The sequence below is a fragment of the Terrapene carolina genome, unplaced genomic scaffold (genome assembly GCF_002925995.2).
Source record: "Terrapene carolina triunguis isolate 2854851 unplaced genomic scaffold, T_m_triunguis-2.0 Scaffold926, whole genome shotgun sequence".
NCBI classification, from domain to species: Eukaryota; Metazoa; Chordata; order Testudines; family Emydidae; genus Terrapene; species Terrapene triunguis.
Window position 1 is genome coordinate 5,548,479 of NW_020665277.1, and position 16,578 is coordinate 5,565,056.

Here is a 16,578-nt window from a genome sequence, read left to right on the forward strand (position 1 = left end):
GGGCGGTGAGGCTGGTGGAGCAGGGGATTCTGGGGCTGGGGCAGAGGAGGGCCAGGGGACTGGAGCAGAGGAGAGGGAGGCAGTAGGTGGGTCTGGGCTTGAGCCCCAGGACGGGGCTGGAGGGGCCGAGCCAGAGATGCAAGGGGCTGAAGTTGAGAGGACCAGCGGTGCTGTGGCCAGAGAGGTGAGTGTCCCTTTGGGTCAGATGGGGCAATGAGGGGAGGGAAACCCCCACACACCTCCCTAGGGAGCCAGCGTGCCCGGAAGGTGCTGCGGGTGCCCACGTGCCCTCCCTGATGCCATGGGGGCACAAGCATGCCCAGGCCATCGCAGGGAGCAGCTCCCAGGGCTCAGGATGGGCTGCTGGACTCAAGCCCCAGTGGTAACCCCCCAGGGGAGGTGAGTTCAAATCCCACCTGGGGGGGCGGGGAGGCCATGGTGGGGGAGGATAGGAGCTGGGGCCAGCAGTGGGGGTCTGGGATTTGGGGGGCAGGGGCCTGTTAAAGGACTTTGTTCCCCCCCAGGGGCGCGATGGGAGCACCTCAGAGGAGCCGCTGTCCCCAGAGATGGGGGGCGAGGAGGAGGAGTGGGGTGAGCCTGCACCCAGCTCCCCCGACGAGGGGCTGGCCAGCCCCACAGGGGACGCTGCCTTTGGGAAGGAGACTGGGGCCCCCCAGCCGGGTAAGGCCAATTGAATTGGGGAATGAGGGTGGGGGAGGAATATGGGGAGGGGACACCCCCTCACCATAGCCCCCCACAGTGCCCCCTAGCGCAGCCCCCCCAGTCCCATCTCCCACTGGGTCACCCCCCGAGCACAGCCCCCCCAATCTCAGATACTCAGTTGAGCCCACTTTGGTGACTGTTTTTAATGTCAAAACTTTGTAAATTCCTTTCAGGAGGCGCCTCCCAAAGCCGAGAAGCCGCTCCAGGTGGCAGCACCAGGTGAGAACACCCATGGGGGCCCCAGTACCAGGTTAAGGGACTCCTACCCCCAGCACAGCGCCCCCCAGTGCCAAGCAGGGAGGTGGAGGCACACAGCCGGGGGTGGGGAGAGCCCCTCCAGCACAGCGCCACCTGGTGCCAAGCAGGGAGGTGAAGGCACACAACCAGGGGAAGGGAGATCCTACCACCCCCCACAGCACACCGCCCCCTCTCTTCCTGGCCCATTCTCTGAACCATTCCCCATCTCTTTGCAGCACTGGAGGGACAGCCCAGCAGGACAGCGGGCAGAGCCCTGCACCTGAAGGAGTTGTGCCCCCCAAGGAGAAGCCAAAGAGACCAGCACTGGATCGGAGGGAGTTGACCCGACCCCGCCTGGCACCCAGGGCCCAGTCCCGCAAGGCCCTTGTGGAGAAATTTGGGGGGTGCGCAATCCACTATTAACCTCCCCCCAGGGGCTACGAATGGGCTGGCCTACACACGAGAGGGTGGAGCTTGGAGGATAGGCCCTGGTCAGTCAACCAATGAGGGGTGCTCAGTGCCATTAAAGAGCAACACGCCAAAAGAGGGTGTAGGGAGGGGCATCTTGTCACCGGTGGAACTCCCTGCCACTGGACGTTACGGACAAAGCGCTCGGGGCAGCTCTTGTGGTACCATGGGGGTTAACCCCTTCAGCTCCTGGCCCCGTGCAGGCTCAGGGGGCTGGTGGGACAGAGAGGGAAGGCCCAGGGATGGGGGAGGGAGGGGTCCTGGCCAGTCACTGCCCCAGCTTTGGGGCTCTGCAGCAGAATGCGCATTGTCCCTTCTCCCTGTGACACCGGCCCCTCCATTCCCCCTGCAGGGCAGCCAGCGGCCCGGCCCCCAACATCAAGAAGACTGGAGGTACCAACACCATCAAGAACATGCTGCTGGAGTGGTGTCGTGCCAAGACGCGCGGCTATGAGGTGAGAGGCTGGCAAGGGTGAGGTGGTGCCTGGCCTGCAGCCTCCTCCCCTCGGACACACAACAGGCCCTAGTAGCGGGGAGGGTAGACACTAGCCCCCCCACTCCCGCAATGACCGTGGGGATTGAGGGATGTCAGATGGAAGGGGCAGGGGCCCAAGGGTGCCTGCCATGCTCATAACTCAGCAGGGGCACACCCAGCCGGGCACACTGCCACCCGGATCTTCGTGGGGGTGACTAGACCTGGCCCAGGGGAGAAAGATGGAAGAGGAGGCAGCTGGGATAGCCGCTGGGAAGCATTGGGGCAGGCGGCTGGCCCAAGGGGTACAGCATGGGGGGGGGGGGTTCTACCATCCCCGGGTGAGCAGCTCTGCCCCAAGGCCCTGGGTCACAAGTGCTGACTACAACATGGAGAGTTTCCCCCTACACCAGGCAGGCCTCCGCCATGCTGGGCACAGCGCTGCCACCCATCCACTGTGGAGACGGCCAGAGAACATAGCCACCAGCTTTCTGCCCCAGCCTCTCTTCCTAGTGCATGGGAGGGGTGGGCAGCCCACGAGGGCGGGCACCCCCAGACCTTGCAGTGCCCACAAAGCGGCTGCGGGGGGGAGGGAAGACCCACCCAGTGCTCATGGGGCTGATTGGCTCTCCCTCCCTGTGCCCCTGCTCTGCTGCCTGGCTGCCAGCACGTGGACATCCAGAACTTCTCCTCCAGCTGGAGCAGCGGCTTGGCCTTCTGCGCCCTCATCCACAAGTTCTTCCCTGATGCCTTCGACTACGCAGCCCTCGACCCGGCCAACCGCAGGGAGAACTTTGCCCTGGCTTTTGCCACTGCTGAGTGAGTGCACCCCACCCCCAATGCCCAGGCAGCCAGCCCCACCTGGGGAAGGGCCTCTGCCACACAGCCGACATGGGGCTTGGAGGCAGAGTAGGAATCTGCGGTTGCCCAGTAGGGGTGGGGCTGTGACACCAGGGAGGGAGAGGAGCCTGCACTGCCCAGCCCCACCCTCCCCAGCAGCAGGTGCTGTGACGCCAGGTGGGCTTGGGTGTAGCAGCCCACCCTATGTCAGCTAGTGTAGGAGCCCGGCTGGGTGCTGCATCCAATAATTGAGGCTGTTAGCTTGGCCACCCTGTGGCTCCTGGGAGCTCTGCCCTCGTCCCCGAACTCCCTGAGCCCAGAGCTCAGTGACCCTGACAGCGCGGGCCCAGCCCCGCAGCCAAACCCAACCAGGCCAGGGCCCCGTCCTGCTGGGACAGGCCTGGAAGCAGCTCCAGGGATGCACCCTTTAGCCTGGACTGGACACCAAGCCCTTCTCTAGGGCACTAGCTCCGCGGTCCCCTCCCTTCACGACAGGCACATCCTGGGCCACTTCCTCTTTGCCCACTGGCATCAAACACTGCCTGGTTTGCAGAGGGGCCATGGCTTGGGACAGGAGGGAGGGGAGGCCAGTGGGACAGCCATGCCCAGGGGACACACAGAGCAAACCAAGGGCCCCGGGGCCGAGTCGAGCGCCCTGGCCGAAGGCAGCGCTGCTGTGCTGACCCCTGGTCTCTCGCCCCGCAGGCAGCATGCCGATTGCGCCCCACTGCTGGAGGTGGAGGACATGGTGCGCATGAGCGTCCCGGACTCCAAGTGCGTCTACACCTACGTCCAGGAGCTGTACCGCAGCCTGGTGGACAAGGGGCTGGTGAAGACCAAGAAGAAATGAGGTGGGGGGAGCAGCTGGCCAGGGAAGCAGAGAGCGCGCCAGGCGATGTGGGTGAGGATGGGCCGCCCAGACATTCAGCCTGGCACACGGGGGCATGGGTGAGGAACAGCAGGGGGTGCTGCCGGGAATGGGAGCACTCTATACGTTCCATCCTCCCTCTCACTGCTCACATGGGAGCAAGGGACGTCTCAGTGCCTGGGCATCACCTCCTCCCAGAGGGGCAGATTGAGCTAGCCATCGGGGATGGGGTGCTGCGCCCACCTCGGCCCCTTCAGAACCTTCACCAAGGCCCAGAGTTCAACCCCACCAGGACATCACCATGGCCCCTTTCAAATCACGGGGGGGGGGTGTTCTCTCTGCTGGCCCATGCCGGATGGGGCACCTCCATCCCCGCCCCAGTCAGCCTAGCCCAGTGCCTGGCTGAACTGGGCGCCTATGTCTGAACACTCCCATGGGGGCAGGGCAGAAATGGGCATGGGTGGGGAGGGGGTTTCCTGCTTTGGAGAAAAGCCTTGCCCCACCCCCACCCCAGAGCATGATGGGGAGGAGCTATCCCCTCCCTCCCCCAACCTCCTGAGCACCGCCCCTGTGGCAGTCCCCTCCATGAGGCCTGGGGTGGGGGGGTCCAGCAGGGCAGGGCAGCTCCAGGGGCATCTTCTCTCCCCTGCCCGAGGTAAGGAAGAAGGCATGGGGGGTGTCATAACAGATTCTTTCCAGTGGCCTCTTTTCAACAGAGCCCCTCCCCGCCAAGCCTGGTTCTGCCTCATGCCCACCGATCAGCGGTGGAGCCCACTGCTCGGCAGACCAGCTACGGGCAGGATACCGGTCCTCGCCCCTGCCCGCTCTCCCAGCCCCCGGAGTCCTTGGCTGAGGCTGAGCGAGCTTCCAACAGGTGCCACCAACGCCTCACTGGGGTGTGTGGTAGCTGGCAGGGACCCCTCCAAGGCAGAGTTCCTGAAGCAAGGCCCCCCGCCCCCCCAGGCATTCGACCCCCACAACACCTGCTCCCCCTCTCCCAACAGGTCTGTCCTGGAGCTCTCCCCCAACGTGGCATCTCCTCCGCTGGTAACCGTCCACAGCCATCTCCTGCCTGCCCCCTTCCCAGCCCACGGCTCACGTGTGCACACGAGTCCCTGGCAGATCCAGTAAAGCAGAACTGCTCCAAGCTCAGGCAGACGCCGGGCGGTTTCTTGTGGTTAGCTCGGGTAGGTCGAGGGCTCCATCAGCGCCGGCCACATTCCTCGGCCAGGGCGCAACAGATGTGGCTGTGGCTGCAGCCCAGACAGGAGCGATGCCCAGCAGCAGCAGGAAGTCGCCTCTGCTCCCCGCCAACGCCAGATGAGCACGTTTCACCATAGGGCTGGGGCCAGCATTCCTCGTGGATCCAAGCTGGCAGCGGGCGCCTGGAACGCGTCTTTGGCTGGCCACAGCAGGGGTGGTTCTCCTGGCACGTCCAGGGTCCATTAGAACCAAGCGCCCACACTCAGGGCTACCCCCACAGCAGCTGCCCAGCTCCAAGTGACAGTGACCCAGGGCTGCCTTGCTGCTGGTGCCAATGTGACACCCAGCTGGGTGCCAATGATCTTCCAAGCTCTGAAGGGCCTTGTCCAAATGCAGGCTTCTGCTCTGGGCCTTGACTCAGCTCTGCCAAGCTGCCAGATCCCGCAGCGGGCCTGGAAGTCATAGGCTTGAGCACAGATCCCCGCCCCCTTCCAGCCCGTAACTACAGCCCTCGTAGCTCTGTGCTGCCCTCTGGTGGCAAAGTCTTGCTAGCTCTAGATCATGGATGGTGCAGACGGGTGACGGCACCAACAGCAGTCACTTCCTCCAGGTCCAGGGCACCAGGCAGCAGCTGCTCAAGGGCCATCTGAGCTGGCCCTGAGGTGACTTGCGGTTAGGACAGGAAGTGGAGTGGACCATACCAAGGGAGGAGAGAGAGAGGCAGGGTGTGATCACTCAAGCTGGCAGGGGCTCTGACACACCCGCCTGTGGGATTTTTAATGGGCACAAAGACCTCAGTTTTATGTACCCTGGGAATGCAGCTTCCCCCCCCCCCCCGCGCTGTCCGGGGGGGCCCTATAGGGTCACACATATGGCTTTGGCAGCTCTCAGCTGGGCAACTCCATGGTCTGACCCTCAAGCCAGCCCGTGGTAACGGGGGAGAACGGGAGGGAGGGCTGGGGGGAGCTGGCTAGGAACAGCACCCGGCTCCATGGGAACAGGCTGGCTCAGGGAGCTGGGACAGGACCCAGAGCCCTTCCCCTCCAGTGCAGAGCAGGGGGTGGGGCGGAGGAGAGAGATCAGAATGGTTCATCCTCAGGGCATCTGCTCCAATCCCACCTCAAAGAGAAAGAGTCTAGAGATATTCCGAGGTCCCCAGGGAATGGCCCCACACCACGTTGGGGCAGGGAAGGCAGCTGCCTGGGAAATCATCCGAGGGGGGGATCAGCACATGGGAGCAGAGGGATCACGGTTCATTTTTATTGACCAGAAAAAGGAAGTTATTTCACACACACACACACACACAACCCCCCCACCCACCGACAAACAAAGGGGCTATTTTAAAAAACATTTCTCATCACACTATTACAACCCAGAATCACCCTCCAGCCTGATACCCCCCTCCCCTCCCCCGCACACAGCCCCAATCACCTGCCCAGCTGCAGGCATCACTTCCTGTCTGCATGGGCTGGGTGCAGGGAAGGCATTTGGGGCTGCTCTCTCCCGCCTCCAGTCTTTGCAGCTGAGGTTTTAAAGTGCCAGGCAACAAACCAAAACAAGATCAACAGTGGCAATGGGGTTCATGGCATAAAGCTCAGTGCCCAGGGAGCGGCCTTCGGCCCGACCACTCCTGGAGGCCTGGGGACCCCCCAGTGAAGACGAGGTGAGCAAAGGAGTCAATCAATGAAGGGAAGGGGAAAGCCCACATACCCAACTTCAAACCCCCCCAGGGCTTCAGTGCCCCCTCTTGGTTGAAGGGCTCCAACAAGTGACAACAGTGTTACCATGAGGTGCTGGGTCCCCCCTTAGTCCGGGCAGGGGTGGGGCATATGCCCCAGAATTCCATGGGGTGCATCGCCATGACAGCATGCAATGGTGGGAGGGGCCACCTTGGCCCCACCCACTCACTAGACTTCACCCACTGAGTGCATAGGCCCCACCCCTGCCTGGGACAGCGAGTCTTCCCCACCAGGAGCCGGCAGGGGATGCCAGAGCAGGAGCAGGGTCACTCGCAGGGCCGCTTCTCGCTGAATTTGCGGGTGTGATCCTCGGCGTTGCGCAGGAACCTCTTGTAGTCGCGGGTGAATTCCTCGGCCAGGTCGGCACGCAGCGGGTGGCCCGGCTCGGGCTCGTTCACCAGCGCGATCAGGGCCTGGATCACTGCACAGAGGGGCGGGGGGGGGGGGTCAGCACGGCACGGAGCAGGGCAGATTGTGCCTGCTCCCCCACACTGGCCCCAGCACCCCCAGCCACCCCAGAGGGTACCAGCCTCACCCACCCATGCTGCCCCCTGGCATTGCCACCTACCCCACAGAATACCAGCCTCACCCACCCGCACTGGTCCTGGCACACAAACTGCCGCATGCCGCCATCCTCACTCACCCCTGCAGCCACATCACTGCCACCCTTGTAACCCCCCAGACTCCACAGGCCCAGCGCTTCTGGGCAACATCCCCACTAGCTCCCTGGAGGCGTGTACGTGCGGCAGGGGGGCATGTACCTTGATCCGTCTTGGTGGCGGGTTTCCAGTTCTCAGCGCTGATGATTGGCAGGCAGACTTGCCCCTTCTCGTCCACGTTGGGGTGGTAGATCTTAGTTTTGAAGGTGACCTTGGGGGGCTTGAAGGGGTACTCGGCTGGGAAGCTGATCTCGATTCGGAAAGCGCCTTTGTTGTAGGGAGGATTGTCCTAGTCATAGGGCAGGAGAGAGAGGGCAGGAAGCTATAGAGCCAGCAAACACTGATCCCTGGGGAGTACTGGGGGCTCCCCCCATCTGAACCCAGCACAGATCCCCTTGGGGCATGCAGCCCCTTCTGACACCCCTCCCCCCCATCTCCCAGTCCCCACACTCACCGGTACCAGGAGCCCTTTCCACAGGAGAACATTGGTGTCGTCCACCTCAACGTCCTTTAAGCAGCGGGACCCAGACCTCTTCAAGTCATCCAGCTCCTGCAGTAGGACAGAGCCGAGCCATCAGTGACCATGCACCGCCCCCACATCAGAGCTGCCCCCCAATTGGCCCCAGCCTTCTGCTCCCTAAAATTGCCACCCCAATAGGCCTCAGACTCCCATTTCCCCAGCAAGCCCCATCCACCCCCATTGTAGCAGCACAAACCAAACCACCAGTGGCACCAATTCAGATCTTTCTTGGGGGGCGGGAGGGGGGAGAATTCCAGTTCCTGACACACACACACCAGGAACCTGCTTGTCACCCCCTCCACTGGGTAAATGTATAAGTGCAGTTGTATGACAAGGCTGCTTGTGATGGTAAGGACCGGGTTCAGCAGCCCTGGGGCTCAGTTCCGGTTTATGTCCTGTGTTCCTGATGCTTCAGGGTTTCAGCCACAGCCACCCGCAGGGGTCAGGAAGGGATTTCTCTCTATGTATTCTGGAAGGGTTTTTTCTCTCCTTTGAAGCATCAGGGATGGCCACAGCTGGAGATGTGACATCAGGCGGTCGGGCATCTACCATTCTCTCTCAGAGGTGCTTGGCAGGCTGGATCCTGCTCGCATGCTCAGGGTCTAACTCAGGGGTGGGGAACCTCCAGCCCAGCGCAAGTCTCCACACCGTGGGCCGGAAGCCCGGCGCCTCAGTGCCCCCCTGAGGGGGGAGGATTGCCAGGCTGTTAAAAGTCTGGTCGGCTCTGCGCAGCAACCGGAAGCATGCCCCTGTGGCCCCTAGGCACAGGGGTGATCAGGGAAACTCCGCGTGCTGTCCCCACGCCCCGCGCTGACTCCGCAGCTCCCATTGGCCGGGAACCACAGCCAACGGGAACCACAGCCTTTGGACGGAGGGGCAGCCAGGCCAAATCTGACTGGTACTGTGACCCTGTGCACCAGGTGCTGAAACGTGACCTGGCCACCCTCCCGTCAGGACGGAGGGGCAATCGGGGCAAATATGAGCACTGCTCCGGCAGCAGCTGCACTGATTTAGTACGGGACCACTGCTTATAAGTGGTCGGCGATGGCCCCCCGGCTCCGGGGCGTACGGAGCAAATGCAAACACCCTGGGGCGGCGTTCGCCCATCCCCTGAAGCCTCCGCAACTGGCACCACTGCGAGACACCCTCCCTCGCCCCACAACAGGGCCACAGCCACCAGGGGCTGAGCTGGGCTCTGCCCATCTCTGCAGCTGGCCCAGGATCAGGCACATTTCTCAGAAACGCATTGAAACTGGAGGGCGGGGCAAACTCACTTCCTGCTCCCAAAGGCAAATAAACAACAGAGCCTGCTGCTGCTAGCAACTCCCCTCCCCTAGTGGGGCAACCCCACTCCCAGTCCCCCCACCTCACCCTACTCTAGGGCTCCCCTCCCCGTGCCCGCAAGAGGCGGGCTGTCTCCCAGATCAGGTCACTCCAGAGGAGAGAGTCCACTCCGTCAGCTCAGCCCGCATCCATCCTCACCCTGCACCTTTGGTTTCCGAGAAACCAGCCAGGGACTTTCCAAGGCAGCAGCTATAGAAAGTGAAAGCACCTGCCTGGTTCTGGCACTAGACATTGCTCCTAAAATTAACTGCTTCCTTTCCTCCTGCTTCATCCCCGCTTTGGTCCCGAACCCCCTCCTCCCCCATCCCTGCACAGCTCCCCCTCCATGGCAATCTGGCCTGGATCCTTTATAAAGCCGGCACCACCAGGGCCAGCGTGGGGCATTTGTCTGAAGTTGGCCAGGGCACAAAGGGTGAACTTCTGTGCCAGCCCCCATCACCTCGCCCTAAGGGGAATCCAGGGCCCCACATTTTTCTGTAGGTCAGTCCAGCCACCCCACCCCCACCAGCATGATTTTGATACGTTACAAGTCGGTTTTTTTTCAATCTGGGTTTTATTCCCATCTGGTCCAGACAGATGCTGACCAGAGCTGGAGACAACCCCGCCACCCCCCTTGCACAGGGATCACAGCTGCACCTTTGATCCGGCTCCAGGCACATGACAAGCAAAGGGCAGGGGCAGGTGTGATGGGATGCGGGGGGGATGACACAGGAAGGGGTTAACCTCATTGCAGGGGGCGTTTGGAGCCACAGTGGGACCGGAAGTGCCCCCCATCCCATGGGGTGGCCATCAGAGACCTAGGGTGGGTCCAGCACCCCCCTGGCTAGCCAGGAGCACCCAAACAAAAGTGAAAGTAATGCAGAGCTCCCACCACAGCCTTACCTTGTACCCCACAACCAGCCCCCCCACCCCACCCAGCCCCCCACACAGCCTCCCCCCAGCCCCCAACTCACTCAGCCTCCCCCCAGCCCCCAACTCACTCAGCCTCCCCAACTCACCCCCAGCCCCCAACTCACTCAGCCTCCCACCCCGCCTCCCCCAGCCCCCCAACTCACCCCGCCTCCCCAACTCACCCCCAGCCCCCCAACTCACTCAGCCCCCCAACTCCCCCAGCGCGGTCCCGCCATCATCCTCAGTCCCCCCCCCATCACTCCCTGCCCCCCAACTCACCCATCCCCCCACCCTGTTTCCTCCCAGCCCCCCCGGGCCGGTGCGATCAGCCCGGTGGGGCTGAGAGGGCCAGAGCCCCGGCCCGGCCCCCGCACCTTGCCCACTCTCCTGCTCGCCGCCATCTTCCCGGCCCGCGCCCAGCCCGGCCGGCTCAGCGCGGAGCAGCGAGTCTGCGGGGGGGGCGGTGGCTAGAGCGGAGCCGCCCCCGGGCCCGTGCACCAGCGGTCCGCCCCCGAGCACAGAGGGGGCGGGGCTAGAACGCTGCCTCTGCCCCGCCTCCTCGGGGATCGCAGGGGCGGGGCAAGCGCCGGCCCGCGGGTCCCTTCCCTCTGCCGGGGGCGGGGTCAGGACAGGCTTGCGGAGGAGCCAACCCGACTCCCCGGCGGCGCCTGGCCCCGCCCCGTCTGCTCCCCTCCCTCGCAGCTCCGAGGGGGGGGGGCAAGGAGCAGGGGGGCTGCAGGGGGGCGGTCAAGGGGCCTGGCCCCTGCTGCCGGGGACAGGGGCAGAGCAAGCCAGGGCCCCCCTCCGCCCCCAGCGTGCTTGGCCCCTGTCCCCAGCAGCCAAGCCCAGACAGGGAGCGAGCCCTGCCCGACTGCCAGGGAGAGCAGCCAAACGAGCAGGGGAAACGCACAGGAAAGGACTGAGCCCCCCTTTTCCCCACCCCACAGGTAACGTGGGGCGGGGAGAGCAGGGGGGTTGGATAGGGGACCCCAGGAGGGGTGATCAGGGGGTGGGGAGCAGAGGAGATTGGATAGGGGCGGGGATCCCGGGGGTGGTCAGGAGTGGGGAGCAGGGGGGGAGTTGGATGGGGTTGGAGGTTCCAGGGGGCTGGATAGGGGCCAGGCCATGCCTCGCTGTTTGGGGAGGCATAGCGTCCCCCAGCCTTCCCTACCCAGTCCTCCATACAATTTCTGTATCTGATGTGGCCCTAGGGCCAAAAAGTTTGTCTAGCCCTGCCTCTTCCCCGAGCCCTGGCTCATTATATTCCCCCCTCTCTCAGTGGCTCACTCTCCCTCACCCTCACTCACTTTCACTGGGCTGGTGCAGGAGGGGGTGGGACTGGAGATGAGGGGGTTGGGGTGCAGGAGGGGGCTCCAGGATGGGGGGTGGAGCCTAAGGATTTGGAGTGCGGTAGGGGGCTGCAGGTTGAAGCAGGGGGTAGGGGTGTAGGAGGGGATACGGGCTCTGGGCTTGGGGTGCAGGATCTGGGGTGGGGCCAGGGATGAGGAGTTTGGGGTGCAGGAGCGTACTCCAGGTTTGCGGGGGGCTCAGGGTTGGGGCACGGGCTTACCTTGGGCAGCTCCCGGTCAATGGTGCAGCGGGGGGGGGAGGGAGGGGCTAAGGCAGGCTGCCTGCCTGTCCTGGCACCGCGCACGCCCTGGAAGCAGCCAAACAAGTCTGCCTCCTAGGCGGGGGGGCCAGGAGGCTGCACGCGCGGCTCTTGCCCCCAGGCACTGTCTCCCCCAGCTCCCATTGGCTGGTTCCTCGACAAAGGGAGTGTGGAGATGGTGCTTGGGGCAGGGGCAACGCACGGAGCCCCGTGGCCACCACCCTGAGGACCAGACCTCCTGGCCACTTCCAGGTGCAGCGCGGTGCCAGCCAGGACAGGTAGGGACTAGTCTGCCTTAGCCCTGCAGCACCGCCAAATGGACTTTTAACAGCCCGGTTGGTGGTGCTGACTGGAACCGCCAGGGTCGAAAACCGGACACCTGATCACCCTAGTTTCACCGTGAGTCTCCTGGAATCATCTCCGCAGCTCCCATTGGGGCCTTTGGGACTACCAGAATAGAAACAACGTACAACAGTGGAAAGTGAAGCCAAGAAGCAATGGGCTGCGTAGCAGGGGTTAGCTGGGGAGCCAGCAAGTGAAGGAGTTTATTGTAAGACAGGGTGGTGGTGTAAGGATAAGGCCATTGTCTGCAGCTCTATTGTAAGGCCTAAAGCCTTCGTCTACAGCCAAATTAAAAGAGCAGCGGAGCAGAAGCCGTTAGCTGAGAAGCAGGAAGTCACATCCTCACATTCCATCTAAATTACATTAAAACAATGTAATATCAGGCGGTTAAGAAGGAGACCCACTCTCACCAGATAAAGAAACCGATCTTAAGCTGGCTAAAGAAAACTTAGTTTGATAGCATTCTGTCTGGCAAGAAATCAGGGTTGGAAGGGACCTCAGGAGGTCATCTAGTCCAACCCCCGGCTCAAAGCAGGACCAATCCCCAACTAAATCATCCCAGCCAGGGCTTTGTCAAGCCTGACCTTAAAAACCTCTAAGGAAGGAGATTGCACCACCTCCCTAGGTAACCCATTCCAGTGCTTCACCACCCTCCTAGTGAAATTTTTTTTCCTAATATCCAACCTAAACCGCCCCCACCACACTCCTTGTTCTGTCATCTGCCACCACTGAGAACAGCCGAGCTCCATCCTCTTTGGAACCCCCCTTCACGTAACTGAAGTCTGCTATCAAATCCCCCCTCACTCTTCTCTTCTGCAGACTAAACAATCCCAGTTCCCTCAGCTTCTCCTCATAAGTCATGTGCTCCAGCCCCCTAATCATTTTTGTTGCCCTCCGCTGGACTCTTTCCAATTTTTCCACATCCTTGTAGTGTGGGGCGCAAAACTGGACACAGTACTCCAGATGAAGCCTCACCAATGCCGAATAGAGGGGAATGATCACATCCCTCGATTTGCTTATCAATAGTTGTGGTTGTGAAATCCTCATTTCTTTATTGTTTTGTCATTATGGTCCCCACTTCCCTATTGTTTATCTGTATGGTCTCTGTCTGGTTCTTTTCTGTCTGTTACATAATTAATTTTGCTAGGCGTAAATTAATTAAGGTGATGGGGTAGGATTGGTTAAAGAATTTTGTTACACTATGTTAGGATTGGTTAGTAAAATTTTAATATAATGATTGGTTAAGGTATAGCTAAAAAGGATTCAAATTTCACTATATAAACTGGGGTCCCAAAGGAAGTTATTTGGGAACCAACTCCAGGACAGCCCCAAAGATCAGAGCTGCCAGACCTCAACTCTCTGCCAATGACACCGTACAGAACCTGGAGTCCCCCAGATGGACCTGATCTTGACTGGCCATCAAGAAAAGTTCATGTGTCTTATTGGGAGTGGTGAGCACTGTATGTGTAGCGTGTGCAGTCTGGTTTTGGTGATTGTTAATAAATAGAGGTTATGTAGTATATTACTGGTAAAAGATCCCGTAAACCTGCAAAAGATTAAGCTCTTGAGTCCACAGGGAAAGGGTGTTTCCCCGGAGCCCACGGAGGAGTAGAGCCCAGAGCCCACGGAGAGGTAAAGTTAGGTGCTTTTCACCTGGAGCCTTAGGAACTGGGAAAGGGTGGGTGCCCTAGAGTGTGTGAGGAACAGAGAATTTTGTGCCGGTAACAGTGGATTTTCAGCAACTGTTGCTGATCTCACATGGGCAGCAGTTTCTCAGTTGTAATACACACACACCAGTGGGAGCCAAAACCATAACATCACGTGACTTAGATATCCAATCAAACTACTCAGATATTAACCCTTGGTAAACTGCTCCTGAAGGAGCCTCCTGGCCTGGGAACCATTTACAGGGGGTTCTAATGTATTTGAGAAAACTCCAAACTTCTCTGAGAAATTCGCAGAGAGACAGAGAGGTGACACTCTTCCATACATCATTCACACACCTCTACTTTCCATGTCTCGTCATTCCCCTCTCACTCTCTCTCAATCCTTTTTCTTCCTGATAGCTGTTCTCTGGACTAGGGCACATAGCTGTTTTGCCAACTCTCGTGATTTTCTCACGACTCTTCGTGTATTTCTGAAATCTCCAGCTCCTAGAATCCTGTGATTAACTGAGAATCTCAACTTTGATTTAAAGAAAAAAGTAAGTCTCTGCTCTTCTTGGTCCTAGAGAAAAGCTAGAAAAGGGGACTTGAGTGCAACCTAAGACCAAGACACCTCCATCTCTTTCACAGACCAGCCTTCCCCAGGTGGCAGAAAGCTCCAACTGTGACTTGCTTCCAACTCTCGGCCCTACCAGCATGTCATTTGGGGGGAGGGATTGCTCAGTGGTTTGAGCATTGGCCTGCTAAACCCAGGGTTGTGAGTTTAATCCTTGAGGGGGCCATTTAGGGATCTAGGGCAAAAATCTATCTGGGGATTGGTCCTGCTTTGAGCAGGGGGTTGGACTAGATGACCTCCTGAGGTCCCTTCCAGCCCTGATATTCTATGATTTGATGTAGATTGGGCACTTATACATTATGATGAGGCTCTCTGAGTTTCACTGGACAAAACAGACATCAGGCAGGTGTACAGAAAAAACTCTGGACACGAGGGGACTTACACTTCAACTATCTCAAGATGCAAAGAAAAATGTCTGGTAGTTCTCTTTGAGCTCAAGGTTTAATGTGTCAGTGTATCGCTCCTGAGCAAGATCTGCTATACATACAGTGGTGGGTTTGCACGGGTATAACTACATCAGTTAGGGGCGTGATTTTCTTCTGATACGGTTATACTAGTACAGCCACTAGTGTAAATGACATCATAGTGGTGAGTATCTTATACTAGTGTAGTTTATTCCCCTTCCTGCACAGGAATAGTGTATGTACCTTTATACCAGTCTATACTGGTATAAGCACCTTTATAGGAGTGGATATAAACTGTATATACCGGTATAACTGCGTCCACTCCTTTAACGATCCAGGATGGCCAACCCGCTGCAGCTTTTGGGTCTCGATAAGGCCTGAGTCCTTATCACACTCATGCTTGTTTTCACGCTGTTCTTACATTGTTTGTAAGCTCCAGACGCTGAGTCACAATGGCCCTGTTTTCAGAAAGGAGGGCCATCAAAACCAGGGCATTTCCATTAGGGTCAAAGTAGCAGTTTGCACAAGGAGAGGCCCAGAGACAGGATCCAGCCTCAAATTGGATTCTGAGCTCAATCCGGATTCCATTGGGAGCGTCTCTGATCTGCTCCAGATCCTTCCCACCAACTGATCCCCTTTGGATCAGGGCTGGGAGCGAGCTCAGATGCGGGCCCGCTGTTTGTTTACAAGCAATGTGCCTTTGGGGCGTTCCACAGGGAACCGGAACCAGGCCGGGCCTGGAATTTGTAAGACGGTTCTGTGCCCCATGACATTCCCTGGAATCGGATTGGGAAGGACGGGGCTGCTCTTGTGACGCTGCTTCAACATTTTGTTCTTGGGCTCCTGAGCTGCTCTGGAGAAGTGAAGAGAGATGGGACAAGAGGGAAATGTGTCGGGATGGCACAGAAGAGATTCCCACCCTATCCACAGACCGTTGCTTTGAAAGGACTCACCCATGCGAGAGCAGGGCCTGGTCCTGATTCCCATTCCACCAGTGCAATCCCATGGACTTCCAGATGAACACAGGGGAGTGAGGGGAGGGGGTTGGGTCCCTTGCACGGAAATACTCATATGTGGCTGTGGCTTGCTGACCTAATCAGAAAAATGGAGCTCGGATCCCAGCAGCAACAAACAGGGACAGTAAACAAGGCAGGGGTTTTACAGGGCTTAGCCCCTGGAGATGGGACCCCAGCAGGGGCTCTGGGACAATTGGTTTAATGGGGGTGCCGAGAGCCATTGAACCAAACTGCAAACCCTGTATATCAGAGGGGTGCAAACTATGGCTCGCGGGCCACATCCGGTCCGCAGGACCCTTCCCTCTGGGCCCCGAGCACCTGCCAGGGAGCGGGATCAGGACAGGCTTGTGGAGGAGCCAACCCAACTCCCTGGCAGCACCTGGCCCCTTCCCTTCGGCTCCCCTCCCTCGCAGTCACAGTTCCCCCAGCACCTGGGCAGCGTGGCTGCAGCTCCGGCCGGGCAGCACGGCTATAGCGTTGCCAGACCTGGTGCTCCAGGGCGGCGCTGTCAGGGGGTAGGGAGTAGGGGGAGTTCCGGGGGGGAGGCGAGGAGCAAGGGAGCGGTCAAGGGTCCTGGGCCCTGCTGCCAGGGGCAGGGGCAGAGCAAGCCAGGCCCCCTCTCCACCCCCAGGGTGCTTGGCCCCTGTCCCCAGCAGCCAAGCCCAGACAGGGAGCGAGCCCTGCCCGACTGCCAGGGAGAGCAGCCAAACGAGCAAGGGAAAGGACTGAGCCCCCCTTTCCCCCACCCCACAGGTAACATGGGGCGGGGAGAGCAGGGAGGGTTGGATAGGGGGCCCCAGGGGGGTGGTCAGGGGGTTGGGAAGCAGGGGGGCTTGGATAGGGGATGGGCGTCCTGGGGGGATAGTCAGGGGGCAGAGAGCAGGGGTGTTTGGATAGAATGTGGGAGTCCCAGGGGGCAGTCAGGGTTGGGGAGCAGGGGGGGGGTTGGATGGGGGTGGGGGT

General features: G+C 60.1%; 2 protein-coding genes across 2 annotated transcripts; one reads left to right on the forward strand and one right to left on the reverse strand.

Annotated features, from left to right (window-relative positions):
* Window positions 1-45: 45 nt before the first annotated feature.
* On the forward strand, window positions 46-3,637 carry SMTNL1 (smoothelin like 1). The gene is made up of 7 exons (XM_029913824.1): window positions 46-184; window positions 525-681; window positions 897-942; window positions 1,197-1,364; window positions 1,781-1,883; window positions 2,568-2,719; window positions 3,446-3,637. The coding sequence occupies exons 1-7, from the start codon at window positions 137-139 to the stop codon at window positions 3,588-3,590; spliced, it is 819 nt and encodes a 272-aa protein (XP_029769684.1). The 5' UTR covers window positions 46-136; the 3' UTR covers window positions 3,591-3,637.
* A 2,490-nt stretch (window positions 3,638-6,127) lies between these two features.
* On the reverse strand, window positions 6,128-10,439 carry UBE2L6 (ubiquitin conjugating enzyme E2 L6). The gene is made up of 4 exons (XM_026661036.2): window positions 10,339-10,439; window positions 7,664-7,759; window positions 7,312-7,498; window positions 6,128-6,971 (listed from the first exon to the last, which is right to left on the reverse strand). Exons 1-4 carry the CDS (start codon window positions 10,363-10,365, stop codon window positions 6,817-6,819), a joined length of 465 nt encoding a protein of 154 aa, XP_026516821.1. The 5' UTR covers window positions 10,366-10,439; the 3' UTR covers window positions 6,128-6,816.
* Between the last annotated feature and the right edge of the window lie 6,139 nt (window positions 10,440-16,578).

What these genes read in the sequence shown, in the direction of transcription:
- UBE2L6 (XM_026661036.2), bottom strand. Translation starts at nt 10,365, where the DNA reads ATGGCGGCGAGCAGGAGAGTGGGCAAG. An exon ending in GGAAAGGGCTCCTGGTACCG is followed by an intron (nt 7,499 to 7,663) that starts GTGAGTGTGGGG and finishes CCCTATGACTAG; the next exon opens with GACAATCCTCCCTACAACAA. An exon ending in CGCCACCAAGACGGATCAAG is followed by an intron (nt 6,972 to 7,311) that starts GTACATGCCCCC and finishes CCCTCTGTGCAG; the next exon opens with TGATCCAGGCCCTGATCGCG.
- SMTNL1 (XM_029913824.1), top strand. Translation starts at nt 137, where the DNA reads ATGCAAGGGGCTGAAGTTGAGAGGACCAGCGGTGCTGTGGCCAGAGAG. An exon ending in GCGGTGCTGTGGCCAGAGAG is followed by an intron (nt 185 to 524) that starts GTGAGTGTCCCT and finishes GTTCCCCCCCAG; the next exon opens with GGGCGCGATGGGAGCACCTC. An exon ending in GCTCCAGGTGGCAGCACCAG is followed by an intron (nt 943 to 1,196) that starts GTGAGAACACCC and finishes ATCTCTTTGCAG; the next exon opens with CACTGGAGGGACAGCCCAGC.